The sequence below is a fragment of the Agelaius tricolor genome, unplaced genomic scaffold, assembly GCF_023055355.1.
Source record: "Agelaius tricolor isolate 1412-34295 unplaced genomic scaffold, bAgeTri1.0.p SCAF_1, whole genome shotgun sequence".
NCBI classification, from domain to species: Eukaryota; Metazoa; Chordata; class Aves; order Passeriformes; family Icteridae; genus Agelaius; species Agelaius tricolor.
In genome coordinates this window covers 54,447,923-54,465,698 of record NW_027269261.1, presented here as the reverse complement: position 1 = coordinate 54,465,698, position 17,776 = coordinate 54,447,923, and the positions used below count along the sequence as shown (strand labels likewise).

At 38.7% G+C, this 17,776-nt stretch overlaps 1 protein-coding gene across 4 annotated transcripts in view; it reads left to right on the top strand.

The window, feature by feature from the left end:
• The window catches only part of ARID1B (AT-rich interaction domain 1B), a 324,781-nt gene that overhangs the window by 92,749 nt on the left and 214,256 nt on the right, over positions 1-17,776 (top strand). For all 4 annotated transcript variants that reach the window (XM_071434924.1, XM_071434914.1, XM_071434939.1 and 1 more), the window contains exon 4: positions 7,026-7,136. In XM_071434924.1, coding sequence (XP_071291025.1) covers positions 7,026-7,136 — 111 coding nt within the window. The remainder of the gene's footprint in view (positions 1-7,025; positions 7,137-17,776) is intronic.

The window sequence follows — 17,776 nt, the reverse complement described above, 5'->3', positions numbered from 1 at the left end:
AACTTTAGATCTGTAGAACAAAATCCTACCTTTTTTGCCTGTAAATGAAGAGCTGACAACTGTTTATCAGGTAGTGCGGTGTGCAACAGTCACATTTTAATACAAACATCAAACTGGCCTATTTTTCTTGTGGCATGTTACAAGTATGAGAGAGGAAAACGAGAAGAAATGTCTTGTTTCTGATTAAATCCACTATTGATATGCTCTGTGATCCATGGAATGCAATAGTGGCAAAAGAGAAAAGCAAGATAAGGGTTTCTGAGAATGATTTCATCTTGGAGCTGTTCTTGCATCACTTGCTTAATGTGGCTCCTGGAGGCCCTATAGCAAGACACATGTGAAAATGGTCTAGAGCGTTGAGGAAGAAAGACCCTTCTGGCTTGTTGGTTGGCTCAGGTTACTTAATATGTGACTAGAAGCTGTGTTGTCCAAACAAAAAATCTTCCTGTAAGATGTGGAGAGGTTTTTTTGACCCTGTCTGTGCTTAAAATGTTTTCAGTGTATTCTACAGCAAAAAGCCTTTGATAGGTAGTCTGACTTGCTAATAACTTCTGGAGAATTCTGATGAGCTGACCCTCCATAATGTATTTGCTTACCTAAGTATCTTTTGCATCAACTGCTGCATAGTGTTTTTTTTTCTTCCCTCTGCAGTGTCTTATGACTTAACTTAGATGTCATTTCATGATAACTGGGGTCATAAAGGGAGAAAATTACGTTATGATTGTAAATATTTTTTTTAAGCAGCCTAACAAAGGATGTCTAGGATATAGCAAGTTTTAGAAAGAAACTGCAGATACCTTAGAAGGGACAGTATTAATAACATTGAAGGTGATGAGGTGTCTTACGGACAATGACTGGTCAGCACTTGAGGCATGCAAACTGGCAGGTTTCCCAAATATCTCCATGTACATGGTAGGATTTTTCTTTTACAGATAGGTTATGATTTCTGGATTAATCTCTCCTCTTCAAAAAGGAAGGGGCTATTTTGCTTTGGCAATTTTCTCAAGTTGTTGATTCCCTTTAGTACCTGTAAAGATGTTGAAGACCGAAGTTAACTTGGTGAGGCAGAGTATCATTGTTTCTGAGGGCATGTTACAACCCTGGCTTGACTGTGGGCAAATGATAACAACCTGAAAGTTGCTGCTTGCTGGTCCCACTGATGTAGCAGTCAGCAAAAGTGTCAGTGTGTTGCAGGAGATGCCAAGCTCCTGGTTGCCGGTCTTCAGGACTGCTGCTTTCCTTGTCTCCATTCAGCTTTCCGTGGTGGTGGGAGAGGGTTGGCTTGAAGTGATTTACGTATTCCAGTTTTGAACAGGGTTTATTCAGTTCATCACGTAAACACAGACTCGCGTGTTTAAGAGGATTACCAGACTGCATTGGTAATCCACCTCCGGTGGTTAGCATGCTCTTCTTTTTTGTTGGTGTAACAAGTGCTAGGACCAACAAAACTTTTTTTTTTTTTCCCAGCAATCACCCGTTCCTCCTGTGCAGCAAGAGACTTGCTTGCTGGTTTGTGCACAGTGCTCTCCAGCTGCAAGATAGCAATTTTCTTTAAGGCTTTGTAGGCTTCTGTTTCATTTTTTCCTTCCCCATTTCTGATTCATAAAATTCAAGATATGTATGTATGTATTTCTTCTTGACCCAAGAACTTCTGCAAGAGTTCATATACATCCTGCAAGACTTTTGTAGACCATCTGGCCTGGATTCAAGTAAACGTCTCTGCTCTTTTGTCCTTAGTGGATCCTTCCCCACAGGGCTGCTTGCATGAGACTCAATGTTGCCTGTGCCCTTGGGGATAGCATTTTTAATGAGTGCAGCCTTACCTACAATATTCCTCTAGCAGGTTGGCTGGCTTTTGTTGTCAGTTTTGTGCTACTAGAGAATATACAACTTGGGAGCTTACATGTTAGGTATTAGGGTTGGGCTGGAAGTTGGCTGTTTAGGGGTATGTCACCATTCTGGTAAGTAATTTTTTCTTTATTGTAGTCTGTTAGTGCAAAAGGTAGAAATAGGGGAGATGTGTTGATACATACTTGTATACACAGAATGAACAGATGCTTGGCTGACTGGTAACAAGGCATATCCTTCTAGCATAGCTCCTAACATATCACTTGGCTTCTTTCTGTTCAGTGGTATTCCTTCAGAGATGAGCAAAATGCTCTTGTACTGTAGGGCTGTCCACTTCTCTTGGCTGCTCTACTGGGTTCTGATTTCCATTCTCAAGTAGTCTGAGGCAAAAAAAAAAAAAAAAAGAATTAACATTTGTTTTCAGTTTTGCTTGTTGTCACATTGCTATAGAATTTGCTGCTCTCACACTTGAAGTGTTCTTAAGATTAACCCACTGAATCAAGAACATGGGCTAAAATACTTTTTAATGAGTTTTTTTCAGATTGAATTCTAGCATATTATTTTAAATAAATTATCTTCTTTCTGTTTAACCATAATGGTACTTATCTTCCTGGGTGGTCATGTTATCCCTCTGAAACTCACTGCAATAGAAGTGAATGAAGCCTGAATGACATTTCTCACCCAACCCTCCTTTAAATGTGGTTTTCCCGCAAACATTAATATTTTCACTATGCTTTCATTTTCCATTAAAAATAATTTAAAGTATTTAATAATTAGATCTAATCTTCTTCGGCAAAACTTAAAACAAATGTGCATTGCATCTACATGGTTTCAATCATTTTTGGTGCTATATTCATTCAGATTTGCAGAGAACTCATGCATGTGGACCGGCTTGCTTGTCTTAGGCTACATCCAGCTAGAGAATGAAAGCATGACAGTAATTACCACTGCACATGGTAAGGGGAAAAAGGGAAAAAACTGTCTGGCAGTGGCCTGCTCCAAAGTGGTTGCAGTGTAATTGACTCCTGCAAGTGTGAAGCCAGGCTCATGGCTGGCTGCTGCCAAAGAAGGGAAGTTTCCTTCCTCTCTTGCTCACCCAACCCTTCCCAAGGCCAGCTCAGCTCAGTAAGCCATGATAAAGCTGAAGGGGAAGGGGTTACTTACCTGGCAAGTTTTAAGTTGCACCATCTAACAAAGTGGTCTAATAAAGACCACTAATACAAACTAAGGGATGTGTGTCCAGCTGCAAGACTTGTGGGAGGCAGGAACAAGGAGCCTTTGACTTTATTGCAGGCCAGTATTTAGGCTCACTCTGTCACTTTAAACCTCTGTGGTAGTGAAATCCCACACCAGAATTAGAGACTTGGAAAGTCTATAAGATGAATACAGTAACAGAGAACAAGAGGGATGAAAATATCCCATTTCCTCCCTTACTCCTTAGACTACACAAATCTTGAGCTCCATATACCTCAATTTGCAGAAAAAGCTGAAAGTGTATGTAAATAGGAGATGAATAACTAGTCCAGGCTCTGTGAATTATAAGCAGTTGATTGTTGTTATTATTGCTTCCCAAATATAATAATTGTTTATGGATCAATTTCTGAACAGCTTACCCAATATATAGGCATTAGACTCTGTCTAGTCCTTTTTTTGTCTACCTATTTTAATCATAAATGTGTTTTTAAAAGTCTAAAAAAGTCTTAACCTCAGCTATTTTGAGTATATGTTTATGACTTGTTGATTATTTGTCCTTGTGCTTTTCTAAAATCTGATGGGGTAAACCCTGACTTTAGTTATTTTACAACTTTGTTGACAGTTTGTGCTGCAACAGCTATGATATGATTGGGTTTGTGCCAAGTTGGGAAGTTCTGAGTGGAAACTTGTAGCCTTCTGTTTATAAAAGCCTGGGTTTCTGTCTAACACACATGCTCATCTATGGGAGGAAGGATTTTCTGTGATTCATAAAAAGTCATAAGCTTTATTTTGAAAGCTGATGTCAATGATGGATGAAATACTGGGAGTCAAACAAAAAAAAAGGTCAGGAATCCCAGGAGAAGACTGAGCCCCAGTATCAATGGGGAATTCCTCAGCCATGACTGTAGCTCAACACGTGGTAACATGTTTCTCTTCCCCTTATGTTCCCTCTCTTCAGTGCCCGATAAATCCATTCCTAGATGCTAGGAAGATAAATGACCTTTCAAAGCTGTGAGAATTGCCAATTCCATGCATTTCCTCCGTGACAGACAATTTACTCTAATACTTCTGTCCTTATTTCTTATTTATTTCTCTCAAAATCTGTTGTCGCTATTCTGTAATATGCTGTATGTTAACAAAATTTCCAAATGCAGAACTGAAGACAGTAGGGATTTTCTCTCTTCTGTTTTTCAGTGAAAATGATACTAAGCACTACTTTGGTTATGAAGCCAACCTCTTAGTGAAATATGCTATTATTTAATCATTATGTTTAGGATATAAATGGACTGTTTTTATTGGACAATACATGTGTATAAACAGATAAAATTATACACACAGTCCCATGCATATTTCATCTGGGAGATTCCCAAGCCTGCAGCTTACTGAGAGCAAACTGATCCTTTATTTCTCAAGAGCTGCTTTCCAAGTTTCTAGTGATTTGAGTATCTACATAGCTTTACAGAGAATGTAAGAAAGAGTTTGTAATCTCAGTCCCATTTGGAGTGCACAGGTGTCTGCATCATTAACAAACACAAATGTCTGTGTGTTTGCAAACCTCACCTACAACTCAGCAAATGGATTTGATTTTTCTACAGACAGAAAGGAAAGCTCTATGAAAACAGTGCATTTAAAAAGACAAAGGGTGTTGCGTCTGGGGTTTTTATTGTGCTTTTCAGTGTGTGGAAAGACATTTCATATATAGTCTTCAAATACCCAGGTAAAAGTAAATTCCATTCAACCTGCAGTATTTCTCATGAGAAAGCATGCTGTCTCTTCTCTCTCCTGCTCTGGACTCCCTGGAAATTTCAGTAGGAAGCAAGGTTAAAATCTTGCAAACATGTGGGAAAACGCATGCTTGGTACTTCGTAAGGAAGTAATGCCTCTTGATTTTTCAAAATATTAAAAACATGTTTTGCTTCCCAGCAAAATCCTGTAGTGTCTGTTTGGAAAAAGGAAAAATTGTGTTTCTACAATGACATCTCCTAAACTGAATATCCCATTTATCCTTTTTCACCACTCTTGGTATAGCTGTGTGTTTTTTGTTGTCGTTGTTGTTTTGACAAGTGGTTTTTATTTGGTGTAATTTTTAAGAATTAGGAAGAACAGCATTGAATGCTGAATTGCAAGTTGAGATCTGGGGTTGCCAGGTTTATTGGGAATGCCTGTGTAGTGACAGCCCCAGTGTGCATGAGCGAGGTGTGTGTGTGTGCATGTGCGTTTTTAAATAAAAAGGAAAGCAGAGGTTTGCTCATTTGTTTGCCTATTGTGAAGCTGTCCTGCACCTTTCTACTCCTTTGTACTGGGGTGAAGGCTGCTGAATGGAGGCCTTGTGCCATTTGTTGATTTTAAACCTCACTGTTAATCCACAGGAACCTGCTGGTGTGCGCAGCAGGAGAGCTGTGTGACAAGTGGAAATCTGGGCGGGAGGGAGTGCGGGGGGTCACAGGGGATAATAATCATTCAGCCATCAGCCTTTGTCACCCTTAAGCCTAATTGTTACCCTCTGCTGGTAACCACATTGAAGTGCTGGCCTTTTAAGTGTTTCTTGATTTTACTTGGCACAGGCTTAGGGATAGGGTCATTTATTGCTGGGTTTATATCGTATCAGGTTTGCTGGGGTTTGTTTAATTAGCCCCATTGAATTTTCTGCATCCCTTAAAATAATCTGTGAGAGTCCAAATGGGTGGAAGGGGCTGAATGGAAATGGTACAGTTGTTAACAAATTTCTCTCTGTCAGAAGCTGGGCTAAAACCAGAGACAGAAAGCTTTCCTGCTCTGCCAGCCAGCTGCCTTCTGGAGTCTGTGCATGAGCTGCAGCTGTGGCTGTGGGCACTGGGCTGCCCGAGCAGCCCTGCACAGGCAGCAGCAAGGTGATGGTGGGGTGGGGCAGAGGGCAGCTTGCCCCATCCTTCTGTGCCTTGCAGCTCCTGCCTGCTTCAGGTATGCCACAAAATCTAAGGCCTTAGGGTGGCTGAAGCAAACTGAACTGGTAGTAAACTAGGGAAGGGGAGAGGAGAGTTAAATCATTTAAAAACAAAGAAAAAGGTGAGATATCTTTTCTAGCAGGAACTGGTTCTTCAACTTTCCCTGCCAGTTATACATGTTGAAGTCAGTATTGAGCTTTCTGTTGTTTTCCCTAAAGAAGCTGGTGCAGGGGCTGCTATAGAAGCTAAAATGAAGCCTGAATTTAAGGCTTTGCAATGGGCAAGTATCTCTGTGTGTGATACGAGCTTGTGCTGGGGGGTGGAAGATGGGGTGCAGGGCAGGAGGTTGTTTCATTGCTCATCCCACCCATGCATGGGTGGGGGCCATTAACTACTACTACTAATGGTGCTGGGCCATTAGCTACAACTGGTTGGGCCTGTGTAGGGAGGAAAATCCCCAGGTTACTGGTACAAGCTTTGGAGCTATGCTTGATCAAATACATGTGCCCTCTAACCTTCAAACAGAATGTGCCTCCAGCAGATGCAGTGACTGTGCTGTGTGCTGTGACCTGATGGCCAGGGTTTGAAATTTGCGCCAGTAGTACTGATGGTAAATCCAGGCTTGTTACAGGAGTCTGATTACACAGCGTGATTGCAATCCTGTTTTCAAGCCCAGTCTTCCACCTGGCTCAGTACTATCAAAATGCTTGAGAATACGTCTTAGAGTAGGATGAATGTTTCTGCTTGCTACTAACTCATTTACAGTAAAATGGGGTTGTTTAAGTGGTTTGGTTTAGTGTGTTTTCCCCTGTTCCAGTGGTGTGATTCCCTGCTAGTTGTTGGCATGCATCTCAGCTCCCTGGTTTTCTTTACAAACAGCACATGTCATAGAGGTACCTGTGTGGACTTGATACTTGTATCAGAAAGGTTTAAGTAGTAAAAACTTCAGATCAAAAAAAAACATCAGCACTCAGCTCTTTTATTTTCACCCTTCCATGATGTAGATTTAATTATAATTACTGAGACAGGTTAATAATTCTTTTACAACTGTTGTTGCAGGACATGTCTCAGGAAGGCTATGGAACCAGATCTCAACCCCCTATGGCCCCAGGAAAGCCTAACCATGAAGACTTGAATCTAATCCAGCAAGAAAGACCATCGAGCTTACCAGTAAGAAAATAATGTTTGTTTCAGTATTTTAAAATTGAAAGCACTTTACATACCAGTTTATTGCATCTGGGATGAGCAGATGAGAAGTAGTGAAAGAAGAAAGACTAAATAAGGTTGATGAAAAATTGTTTTTAAAAAGATGGGAACAGATAGCTTGCATGTGAGTGGACTCGGCTTAGGCTTCTTCTGGTTCAGAACAGCACTATTTATGCACATTCATGTTCTGTGCTTCTGCACATGTGTATTTGCATAGAGGAAATTGATTGATTTTTTAACTTTAGGAATTCCATTCTTGCACAAACCAATCTGGTGAGGAGGAGGCTTTTTTCTGTGTCCTTTTTCAAATGTTTTCAGTAGATTTTGGTTTAGAATACTGTTACTAAGAGCTGTCTGTTCCCAAACCCTGATAATCAGTAATGAGTTTGACATGTTAATTCTGGTAATATCTATTACTACACAAGTGTAGAAGCAAGAATGGCAGCAATACTTAGGCTAGGTTGATTTTTGATTAGGAGATTATTTTGGACCAATATTTATCAGCTTTTCTGAGCTCTACACATTCCGCTGTGGGGTTAACAGCACAAATGAATATATGTTGTGAAGACATTGCAGCTGCTTGCATTTTTGGAGGTCTTGTAATGGACAAAGTACTTAGCCTTGTCTCTGTGTGCTCCTTGTGGTTTGGGGATTTTCTTGTTTGTTGGTATAAACCAGCATGAATTTAAACCAACTTGAATATGTTCAGCTTAAATGATGAAAACTTTATATAAACTATGTGACCTCTGGCTTGGAATAATGTATCAGAAACATGTAAGATATTTCCCACGGTTCACTGGGTATTTATTCATTTGCAGTTGGCAGAGAGATCTCTCTGAAAAGTTTACTGTATCAAGATATCACATTTATTTGTGAAATCTGGTAGTATGATGTATATATTACCTCTGGCACATGGCACAATTGTAAATTCCTAAAAATAGGGCAATAAACATCTTCAAAGCATTTTAAAGTTACATCTTTGGCGCCTAGGAGAGTATATGTGCTACAAATTCTTTACATGACATTTGAAACATGCAAGTCTCAGGAAAAGCAATGGAAACTGGTATGAGAACAGATATCCATTTGCTTTGAACCTAGTATTAATTTGACAGTTTTCAGGAGACCTTTTTAAAACCGACTGGTTTGTCTGAACAGTTCTCAAAAATGGATGCTGGCAGTTAGCTTAAAAAATAGGAGCTCCTGTGGACATTGAACTGTTTTGGCAATAACCACCTAGTTTAAAAAGCAGGGATACTAAAAAGGACTTTTTATCTCCCAGTTTTTCATGGACAGTGTTTATTAGGGTAGAGAGAAGTAAAGTTATTTATCAGCTAATGTTCTGCTAATTTGCCTGTGTTTTTTCTTAGAAAATTGTCCTACTTTTAATCCATGCTCTGTCCTATCTCCAGCATCATGATATTTAAGCAGAGTATTGGGTATTATCTGTGTCCCAGAGTGTTTGGTATATTTAGTAGCTCATAATTATTCTAGGTATGAGTAAGCTGGTTGTATTAACAGTGAATGTTAACCATTTTGGCCACAGAGCTGAAACTCTAAGTTGGTCCCAAATGCTGTTACTGAGACTCCTAATTACTGACAAGCTTTGATGTATAACCTGAGAACACTTCATACACTCAAAAAAATGTGCTGTTTTCATGTGAAAGGGAATGGAGGATACTGTACTTCTATATTTTGGTGTTGGTGTGGGGTTTTTGTTTGTTTTGTTTTTCAAATTTAAAAACAACTTCAACTCTTTGTATGCAGCACCAAAGGGTTTTTTTGATGATCCATACATTAAAAGCTTTAATATAACTCTATTTGGGGTAATGGTTTGAACATGGTGGTTTTTCCCTGAAGCAGGAGAGTTCTTTATTCTGTTTTAGACTGCTTATGAAAACCCTTGATCACTGTTCCTTGTTCAGTATTCCTATTTTGGCATACTCAATATGGCTTCTTAAGCTTGTTTTTGGGTAATGTGGTTCTTCAGGGTAGTAGTCAGTAAGTTATCTGTACAGTGAAGCTTGAAATTATAGCAGTGGTGTTAGGCTTTTAATAAAATTTAGTTATGTCTTGTTTCATGGTATTCTGGTATTTATACAATTTGCCCGTTATCTTTTTATTTCTTAAGGGCATTGTGTAAAATCACAGCAGCTATATAGCAAGCTTATACAAGTGTCAAAAAACTACAAAAGAGATGTAATACTAAATGGTGAATGGTTTTCTCTGATGTGGCTTTAAAAAAAGAATTTCCCTTTGATGGATTCGAAGAGGAGCTGGCCACTTTCTGCAGCACTGAATGCTGGCTTGTGTCACCCTTTGGGGGATTTTTTTCAGCAGGTTTGTGTCACAGTAAGCACAGCTAAACAGCTCAATAGTTGTTCCGTTTCCTTCACACATTGTATATAAAAGTCCTGGCATGAATGTTCCCATAAAGTTCAAAGCAGACAAATTTGTAATGTGGGTTGGTAACAAATGGCTACAAACAAAATATGGCTTTATTAGCTACTTCTAATGGCCTGTCAGATTCTATACAATGCTTGCTTTCCTTCTCCTAACTGCTCTGATATCTGGAGGGTTTGACCTGTGGGTCTCTGACCATGTGCAGTCACTGAGAGCCCAAATGAAAAGTTGCACAGAATAGTGCTCCAAGCACTTTTGTTGGGGTCACAATTAGAAGGAAATCTCAAGCCTTTGAGAAAACATGGGAGTTAGGTACTCTGTGAAGGAAAGGAAGTCATAAACAGAAACTGTTCCCTATTAGAGTGGAAGAATAAAGGGGGAGAGACCTGAATGAAATTGTCTGGAGAACAACTACTACAGAACATATTTATCAAGACTTAAGGGATAATAGCAAAATACACATTTTTTCTATTGTGAGAAAGCTGGAGCAGACTTGCAGGAAAAAGCTTCCAAAGGATGCATCTGCAGATTTGTTGTTGCAGTAAAGGAGCTTGTGTCAGCAGTAGGCTGTGTGTGTATGAAGACTAATCCTTTATTTTGTCTTTAATAAGTGCATTTATAAATGTTCACATTGGAGTGTGTTGCTAGAATAAGGAGCAGAAAACATTAATTAATATAATTTTTTTAAGTTGGCATGAGTATTAAAATAATTTCAGGTAGCTGCTACTGTTTTTACTGTTACTTTGTTTTAATAAGGCCCTTTTTTGCCCAGTGTCAGGTGTGCTTTTTTGAGCGATGAGGTTGAATGGCCCAAGGTTGCCAAGCTTTTAAAAGACAGGTTTCTGCTAAGGCTTTTTTTTTTTTTTTGCAACATACAGGTAAAAGCTCTGTGGCATCTTGAGCTGTTGTAAGCCAGGGCAGCTGCAGTCCTGCTGAGTAACCCGCCACGTGTTGTCTGTGCCATCCCGTCTCCTCCACTGTTGCTCCTGGGACAGGCCAGTGGATTTGACTTGGGGAACTGAACCAGATGAAAAATAATCTCCCTCTATTTCCTGGCTAGTGTTTGACTGAATCACTGAGTAACTGCATGGGCATCAGTGGCACCTTGGACAAGGAGATGAAAATCAGTATCTGTGATGGGAAAGCAGACAGACAGGGGGGCCACAGCAGCTTTGATTTTAGCCATATCCTAAATGACTGTATGATCTTGCTGGAAGGGTTTAAGATGCTGTCATCCTGTCAACTGAGACATGGTGGCACAGCAGATTCTAGTGTTCACAGTCAGGCCCTGTAGCTGTCACAGAGCCACAGACAGACAGACGACAGTTCAGTTCTTTTTGTAAGGCAAGTTTTCTGCCCATTCCCATCCCTAAAGTGCTTAATGCAAGCCCATGAGCATGCATGGATGGAGGCTGTGGACAAGGTGGGGTTGTGGTGGTCCTCACCTGCATCTGTGTGAACTGTGTAGGGAAATTGTAGCTTCAGTGTTATAACTTAGGTTTATGTTGCGCTTTCTCGAGTTCATGCAGTGTTGGAAGGGGAATATTGTATCTGGAATTGAGGGAATCACTACTCTGCTAGATTGTTCAGAATTCAGAGTTTATGGATTGATTCTGTGACATCAGTTATTCACTGGGTGTTTCCATTGAGGCAAAGCAATTCCTATGCAAAACAAAATAGTAGCCAGCAGTGGAGGTAGAATGCCACTTGAATCTCATGCAGTGCTGTGACCTGACAAAGTTGGTTGTGATTCTGCACATCTATAGTTGTATGAGCTTTAGAGCTCAAAATAATACATACTGTTTCTTGGACAGATAAACTTTTTTAAGATGTCAGTTGTCTTGTTTCATTATGCTTGGTACTGTGCAAAACAGCACATCAGCAATCCCTTCCTGATTTTATTAACTGCTTCACAGTTCTGTTCTGCTTCATTTTAATGAGCCTCTGAAAGATGTTTAGAGTGCTGGACAGTTTTTCTTCTGGTTGACACACCTTTTTTGTTGTAGAAGGTGGGTACTAAATCAGATTTCAGAGGACCTCTGTCGGGAATTAGAAGGGAACTAAATCCAAAACTAGATACACTTGGCTCATGGAACTGCATCATTTCAAATGGATCTCAGTAGGTGTAGGCTGTGAGGGAAACAAATGGGAGGGTTTGGGAATCCAGATTCTCTGTTCTACTTCTAGAGTATGAAGTAGCTTGGAAAGTCATCTCCAGCAACAGCACACCCTGAACAAATGCCTTTAATGGGTGAAGTCTTAATAGACCAGGAAAACACTTCCCAGCATTACTTGAGCAACTGTGATTGGGAGCAGGAAGTAACTCTTCTTTTCTCAGAGATTAAACTACTAGGACGAGGGACTCTGGTGACATTTATATACAGCTTAGTCCAGTAAGCCCTAATCATGATCAGGGTTGTGGGTACTACCATCATGTAAATATTAATTACCACTGTAGCCTTTCTTGTAAGGACAAACCAATATTAAAGGAGAAGATAGTGCAGTGACCCTCTTTTTTGTAATCTTTGTTAAATTCTTTGCTGGTAAGCAAATACAAAGTTTGATCTAAATTTAAGTACTATTTTAAAAATACAGAGTATTGGTTGTGATTTGAGAAAGAAGAGAAAAAAAAATCCTATAAATTGATTTTTTTTTAATTCTTGAGAGGCAAATGCTATTTCCAGCTGATAGATGTGTGTAGTACATGATAGCAAATCTGTCCTGAAGTTGTTCATGTCTCTGCCTGAAAATATCTGTTTGGGAGTACGGTAAACCGTGAAAAAGAAAGAAATGTGAGTATGTAATACTTGTGAATTAAATTCTCCACTGTTTTTACATCAAGAAGGATAAAACTGGTGTGCCTCTTTCCCACTTTTCCTTTCTCTTTTCTGCAACATTGTAAAATAACTGAATGATCTTGTTTTCCTTTGTTTGGGTCAAGAAATTTTAGCTGAAAATTGTTACTCTGTGAAAGAAGATTATTGACTCAACAAGCCTTCAATTTTCAGTGAATAACACTCCCACCCTCTAGCTTCAGGAACATGTGGTGCATGCATTCTATTTTAAAGTACAGACTGTAATTTAAAACTGAGGCAGTTTGATGCCCCACTGAACTTTGTTTAAGCCTGGAATAAAAGGAAAAAAGCTTCAAGTTGCAAAGAAGTGACTAAGCTATCTCAAAGGTTTTTCTTAGCCATTACATGCAGAGTTGGAAGAAGTTGCTATTTTTTCCAAGTTATTTTAATTTTGGATTAAGTGCAGTTTCTAGGTTGTTTTTTTTCTTTTGTTTTTTTTTTCCCTTAACATTCTTTGTAACCCTGTAGCTAAAACCAGTTTCACTCAGCACATCTGTATAGAGAGATCAAGTGTATGTATTTCTGTGTGTTTCTGAGGTGCAAAACAGGCTCTGTAGCTGCTATATCCAGATTTTGATTGTGGCGTCCCATTTGTGTCAGTCACAACAATGGGTCCAAACCAGTGTGAGCCACTGCAGCACCACTGACATCGGTGATGTTAGCAGGGGAGGGAATTTTGTGTGCCCATGTCCTAGACCACATTTTACATCTGACTTCAGTTAAACCAGGACTTCATGTAGGGTGGTTAAAGTGATTCATTGTCCTAGAGTCAGTTTGTACATTAACTATCAGTCCCATTTTGGGGAAAAAGTGCAATTAAAGTAGTGCAGAGCAGCCCTGGACATGTGTTGTCCGTGTAGGGTTAAACTGAAACACTGAAACCAAAATTACAGATGCTGGAATTAGGTATTCTTAATATTTAGTATGAAGAGAAGGACCTGTTGTTATTAATTTGTGTTTTGTGCTTTACAGAATTACTTGATTTTGCCTAACAGATTGATCATATTTATTTAAAAGAATGGTTTCAGGTTGTTATTGAAGTATAAAAGTAATTTCACTAAGTATTGTAAAAAAGATACTTGAGTATTCATCGCCTTTTCCAGATTCAAAATACTTTGCATTTACAATATTTACAACATCCTTGTAATAACAAAATGGCTAATTTATGATCCAAGAAAATTTACAAATGCAAAAAGAAATACTTAGTCTGACCTCTACATGAAATTTATGTGGGAAACCTGCTAAGGGATTATAGATCCCAGTAGTGGTTAAGGTTGCAAAAACTTGTAGTTAAATAGGCCAATGTGTTCTAAGTGGAATAGTAAAGTATTAGTAGCTTTTTTCCTGCAATGTTTTTTGAAGCCATGAGAAGTTGCATCATATACCTCCAAATACTAGAGTAGTATTGGTGTTGATTCAGAAATTAAGAAACTAGATTTAATTTGGGGGGTTGAAGCATTTTAATTTTTATTTCCTTACCACCCCCTGACTTATGTTGATTCCTTCCACAGAGGCTGCTGCCCTTCTAGCTAGGGTGACTAAACTGCACGTGTGGTAGCCCCTGAACCACCAAATCTTGCAGCTAGAAATGAGAGCTGAAAGCTCCCAAGGTTACTTTAATATGCAAGGCTGTAAACTGTAGTAGCATGGGTGCCTCTGTATGCATGGCCCAGGAGTACCTGCTGCAGGGGCAGTAACTGCACTGGCTTTTTCGTCTGCCTATATTTCCAAGTCAGTGCTTTTAGGTTCTGCATTTGAGAATCTATCTCTAAAGTGGTAGGGATTTTTTTTATTTGGGGATCGATTTTTACTGTTTGAACATTTTACATAATATGTGTACATACATGTATAATATAAAAGGACAGATATCTTATCTGCTTGGTTGTTTGTAAATTTTGAGTTGATAGCATACTATAAATTCCAAAGCTTAATGTATTCACTGGTGCATGTCTTTGTTCATGCCTGTGTGAACATGGGGATTACAACGCAGAAAGTAAGACAAAGGAGTATTACTCACTTGAATACCATTTCAGGAAGTACCTGAGACACTGTAAATGTTTTTTCTTTATTTTTACCACAAGTCTTCCTGTAAGATGGGATTTTTTTTTTCAAGTAACTCCTTTGCTTGTCCAACCGTTGTGAAGTATGACCTCAGCTTCATAACCTTGGTTAAACACAGTAACTCACTCTGACCAACAACATCTGAAGCCTAGCAGTAGATTCTTTTTCTTTTTCTTCCTCCTTCCATTCCTGTTTGCTGGGAACACGTTGGTTTCTGGTGCTATTGTTGCATCTTTCATGTTTAGAAAAAACAAAGTTAGCAGTCTTTGATGTGACGCTGCCTCCTGAGTGGTCCTGGTCAGCTGCTGTTTCTGTGTGAGCAGATGTTTGTGCAGTCACGGTCAATAGTGTTAAGATTAGGCCAGGGTTCACAGTGCTTTGTCTGGCTGTTTATGGTGTGTCCATAATTGCTGGGGATTCTAGGTGCCATCACAGTGCAAATGGGAAGTGTTTGTAACATACTGTTTGTTTCATAATACTGTGTTCAAATAATGTTAAATTCAGTCCTGTACAGTGAGGCCATTCACATGCTTTAGTAGTGTTCTTTTGTTGTTGGTTGCTTGTTGGGGTTTTTTGAGGTTTGAAACAGGTTTTTAAACGTTTGTTAAATATGTTTTCTTTAAACCTAATGTCTTGTACTACTTAAATCTCCCCAACCTTCCTTTCTTTGCTGAGCCATACATCTCAGATTCACAATGACTCTTCTCTTGAAGACAGTGATGTGCGGTGACTTTTTAGAGAATCTGTGCTATATTGTGCTGTATGTGAGAAGTGCTTTTGAAGTGTGTCTCATGTAGATAAGTTTCCATTATCAATTTACCTTTAAAAATACATATACACACACACAAAAGCAGAGGGGGCGTCTGCATTTACATTTTAACCTGCTGCTAAGGCCATGTGGATTATTCTGGGCCATTTCCTACTCAATTCCAAACCCAAGACTTTGTAAAGATGGTCCTGTTTGAATTGGCAGTGTAATTTTGGAGATGAAACATTGTAAAGTGTTGAAATTAAGATAAAAAAGCTGATAATGCCAGGAAAGGGCTACTTTCAGTTCCCAGTCTTTAGGCTTTTGATCTCTACTTCCATGCATACAATTGCAGATGACCCTTTTAATCATCTTAACCTTATTGTGAGATTTACTGTGTTAAATATGACTTAGGACCTGAATTTTGAGGCACATTTGAATAATTGCATTAGGATAGGAAAATATGCCATCCTGGATCATTTGTTTTATATTATAGTTAAATTGCATGAATTCGTATCAGTGTGTGGTGTTGCGTTTGGTGGTTTTGTTCTGGTTTTTTCCCTTAAGGTGGAGATTCACTTAATGATTTATCTTCCACCTTCCAATTGAAGTTATCATTTTGGGAAGTAATACAAAGATAAGCGTACTTGAGCATTTGTATTTGTGTTTGCATGTAGTAATACATTGTGCATCAGTAAGCTTTAGTAAGGTTTGCTGAATATACACTAGTGGACTTAGTGTAGAGGACAAAGCTTGTTTCATGCCATAGAATAAGGTGTAGATTCACATGTATATTTACAGTACCATAGCTGATGAATTTCCCAATGCATTTTGCATAAAAGGTAATGAAAGAGATCTAAACTGTTGCTATTTTTGTTTCTTAAACTGCAAGTTATTCAGTAGCCAGTTGTTGCTTTTGAAAAGTATGGAATTAAAGGAAGTGGAAGTGAACTGAGATTTTTAAACTCAGTTGTTACAATCAAAATAAGATTAAATAGGTAGATAAAGTGATGTATGGATTAAGTACAGACATTGACCCTAGTGAACGAATTCATTATAGCGTGGGATAAAACTTAATGCAAACTGTTATCTTTCAGGTTTAGACTTGAAACTGAAAGCCTTAGCAGTTTTTCATATGATACTCCATGTGAGAGTGGAGATGGAAGAAAAACTCCAGATTATTTCTTTCCTTTATTTTATCTTACAAGTCATGTCAAGATCTTAATAGTATGGCTTAATGAAAGCTTCAAAAAAACCTATTTTTTTCCATCTTGTTTGTTGTATCATAATTATCATGCCTACATGAAAGTGGGAAAAAAACTAAAAATTCAGTGCAATTTTCAGCACAGCTCTTCAGAATTTATTGAAACAAGGCTGTAAAATCTTAATATCTATGGGCTTTATTGCTGTTGTTTGAGGGGCCTGGCCAAATTAATTTTCTTTTAGTAACATCTCACAGCTTCATTTGGATTCTCTCATAATATATTTTCTGTCAGCCTTCTTTACGTTCCTTTTTTTTGCTTGTACCTTTAAAGAAGATTTACAAAGATTGTGTATACCCATCAATGTTTTTAAATGACTGCTGATTCTTCTTGCGGGGCTTTTTTAGACATTTTGCCCCACTGGAAATCACAGTTAACAGCATTTTTGTTCCTTTTCTGAGGTATGATGAAATACAGGGATTTTTTTGGCTCTGTAAGCTTTGGGCTGCCTCTGGCCAGAGGGTCATTCCAGCGCTGAGACTGCAGCTCGGTGTGAGAGGGGCCATTTGGTCTATCTACAGAGTTGTCTTTCTCCTCTGCAAAGAACCAGAGGTTACATATCAAATCCTATGAAATGATGAGAAATGCACCCATGCATGTACTTGCATATATTTACACTTCAGCTCTTTAATTTTTGCTTGTTAGAACCAGTGATTTCTAGTGCTTGCTTTTTAATGCTATATTCACAGTAATATAGGTCAGACTGAAGTGTATCCTGTAACTTCTTTACCTTATTTTTGCTAGAAAAACAAACTTTCCCTCCTGTGTGAATTTTGATCACTTGACCTCCATTTCCATGGAGATGTGGTCAGAGGGCAGTAGTCAGCTAGCCATGCCAACTAAAGACTATCTTCACTTACAGCACGCAGTGAAACTCCAGAGTTTAGAAGTAATTAAAGGACTTAGTCTGACACATTTTTTCTCTACCACCCACATCCATTAAAGATGAAGCTTGGAAACAAAATATGTGATCAGCTATGGTGCAAAGGGTTTTTTAAAAAATGTTTCTTTAAAAGAAGGTAGAAACAAAAAAATCTTCAACCTCCTCCTTTATTATTTCTTTTTAAAATTATTACTTTTCCCTGCAATCTTAAACATTCTGTACACCCATCTATATATATTTGAATTTTTTGCATACTCTCAATTTCCATGTGCTTATTTTGAATAACATGGGCTCAGGTTTGTCAAAAGCTGAATTTTGTATTCCGCAGAACTCAGAGGTTCATGATTAAACAAGTGTGGATCAGGCAGCTTATGCTTCTCCAAGTTCAGTCGGGG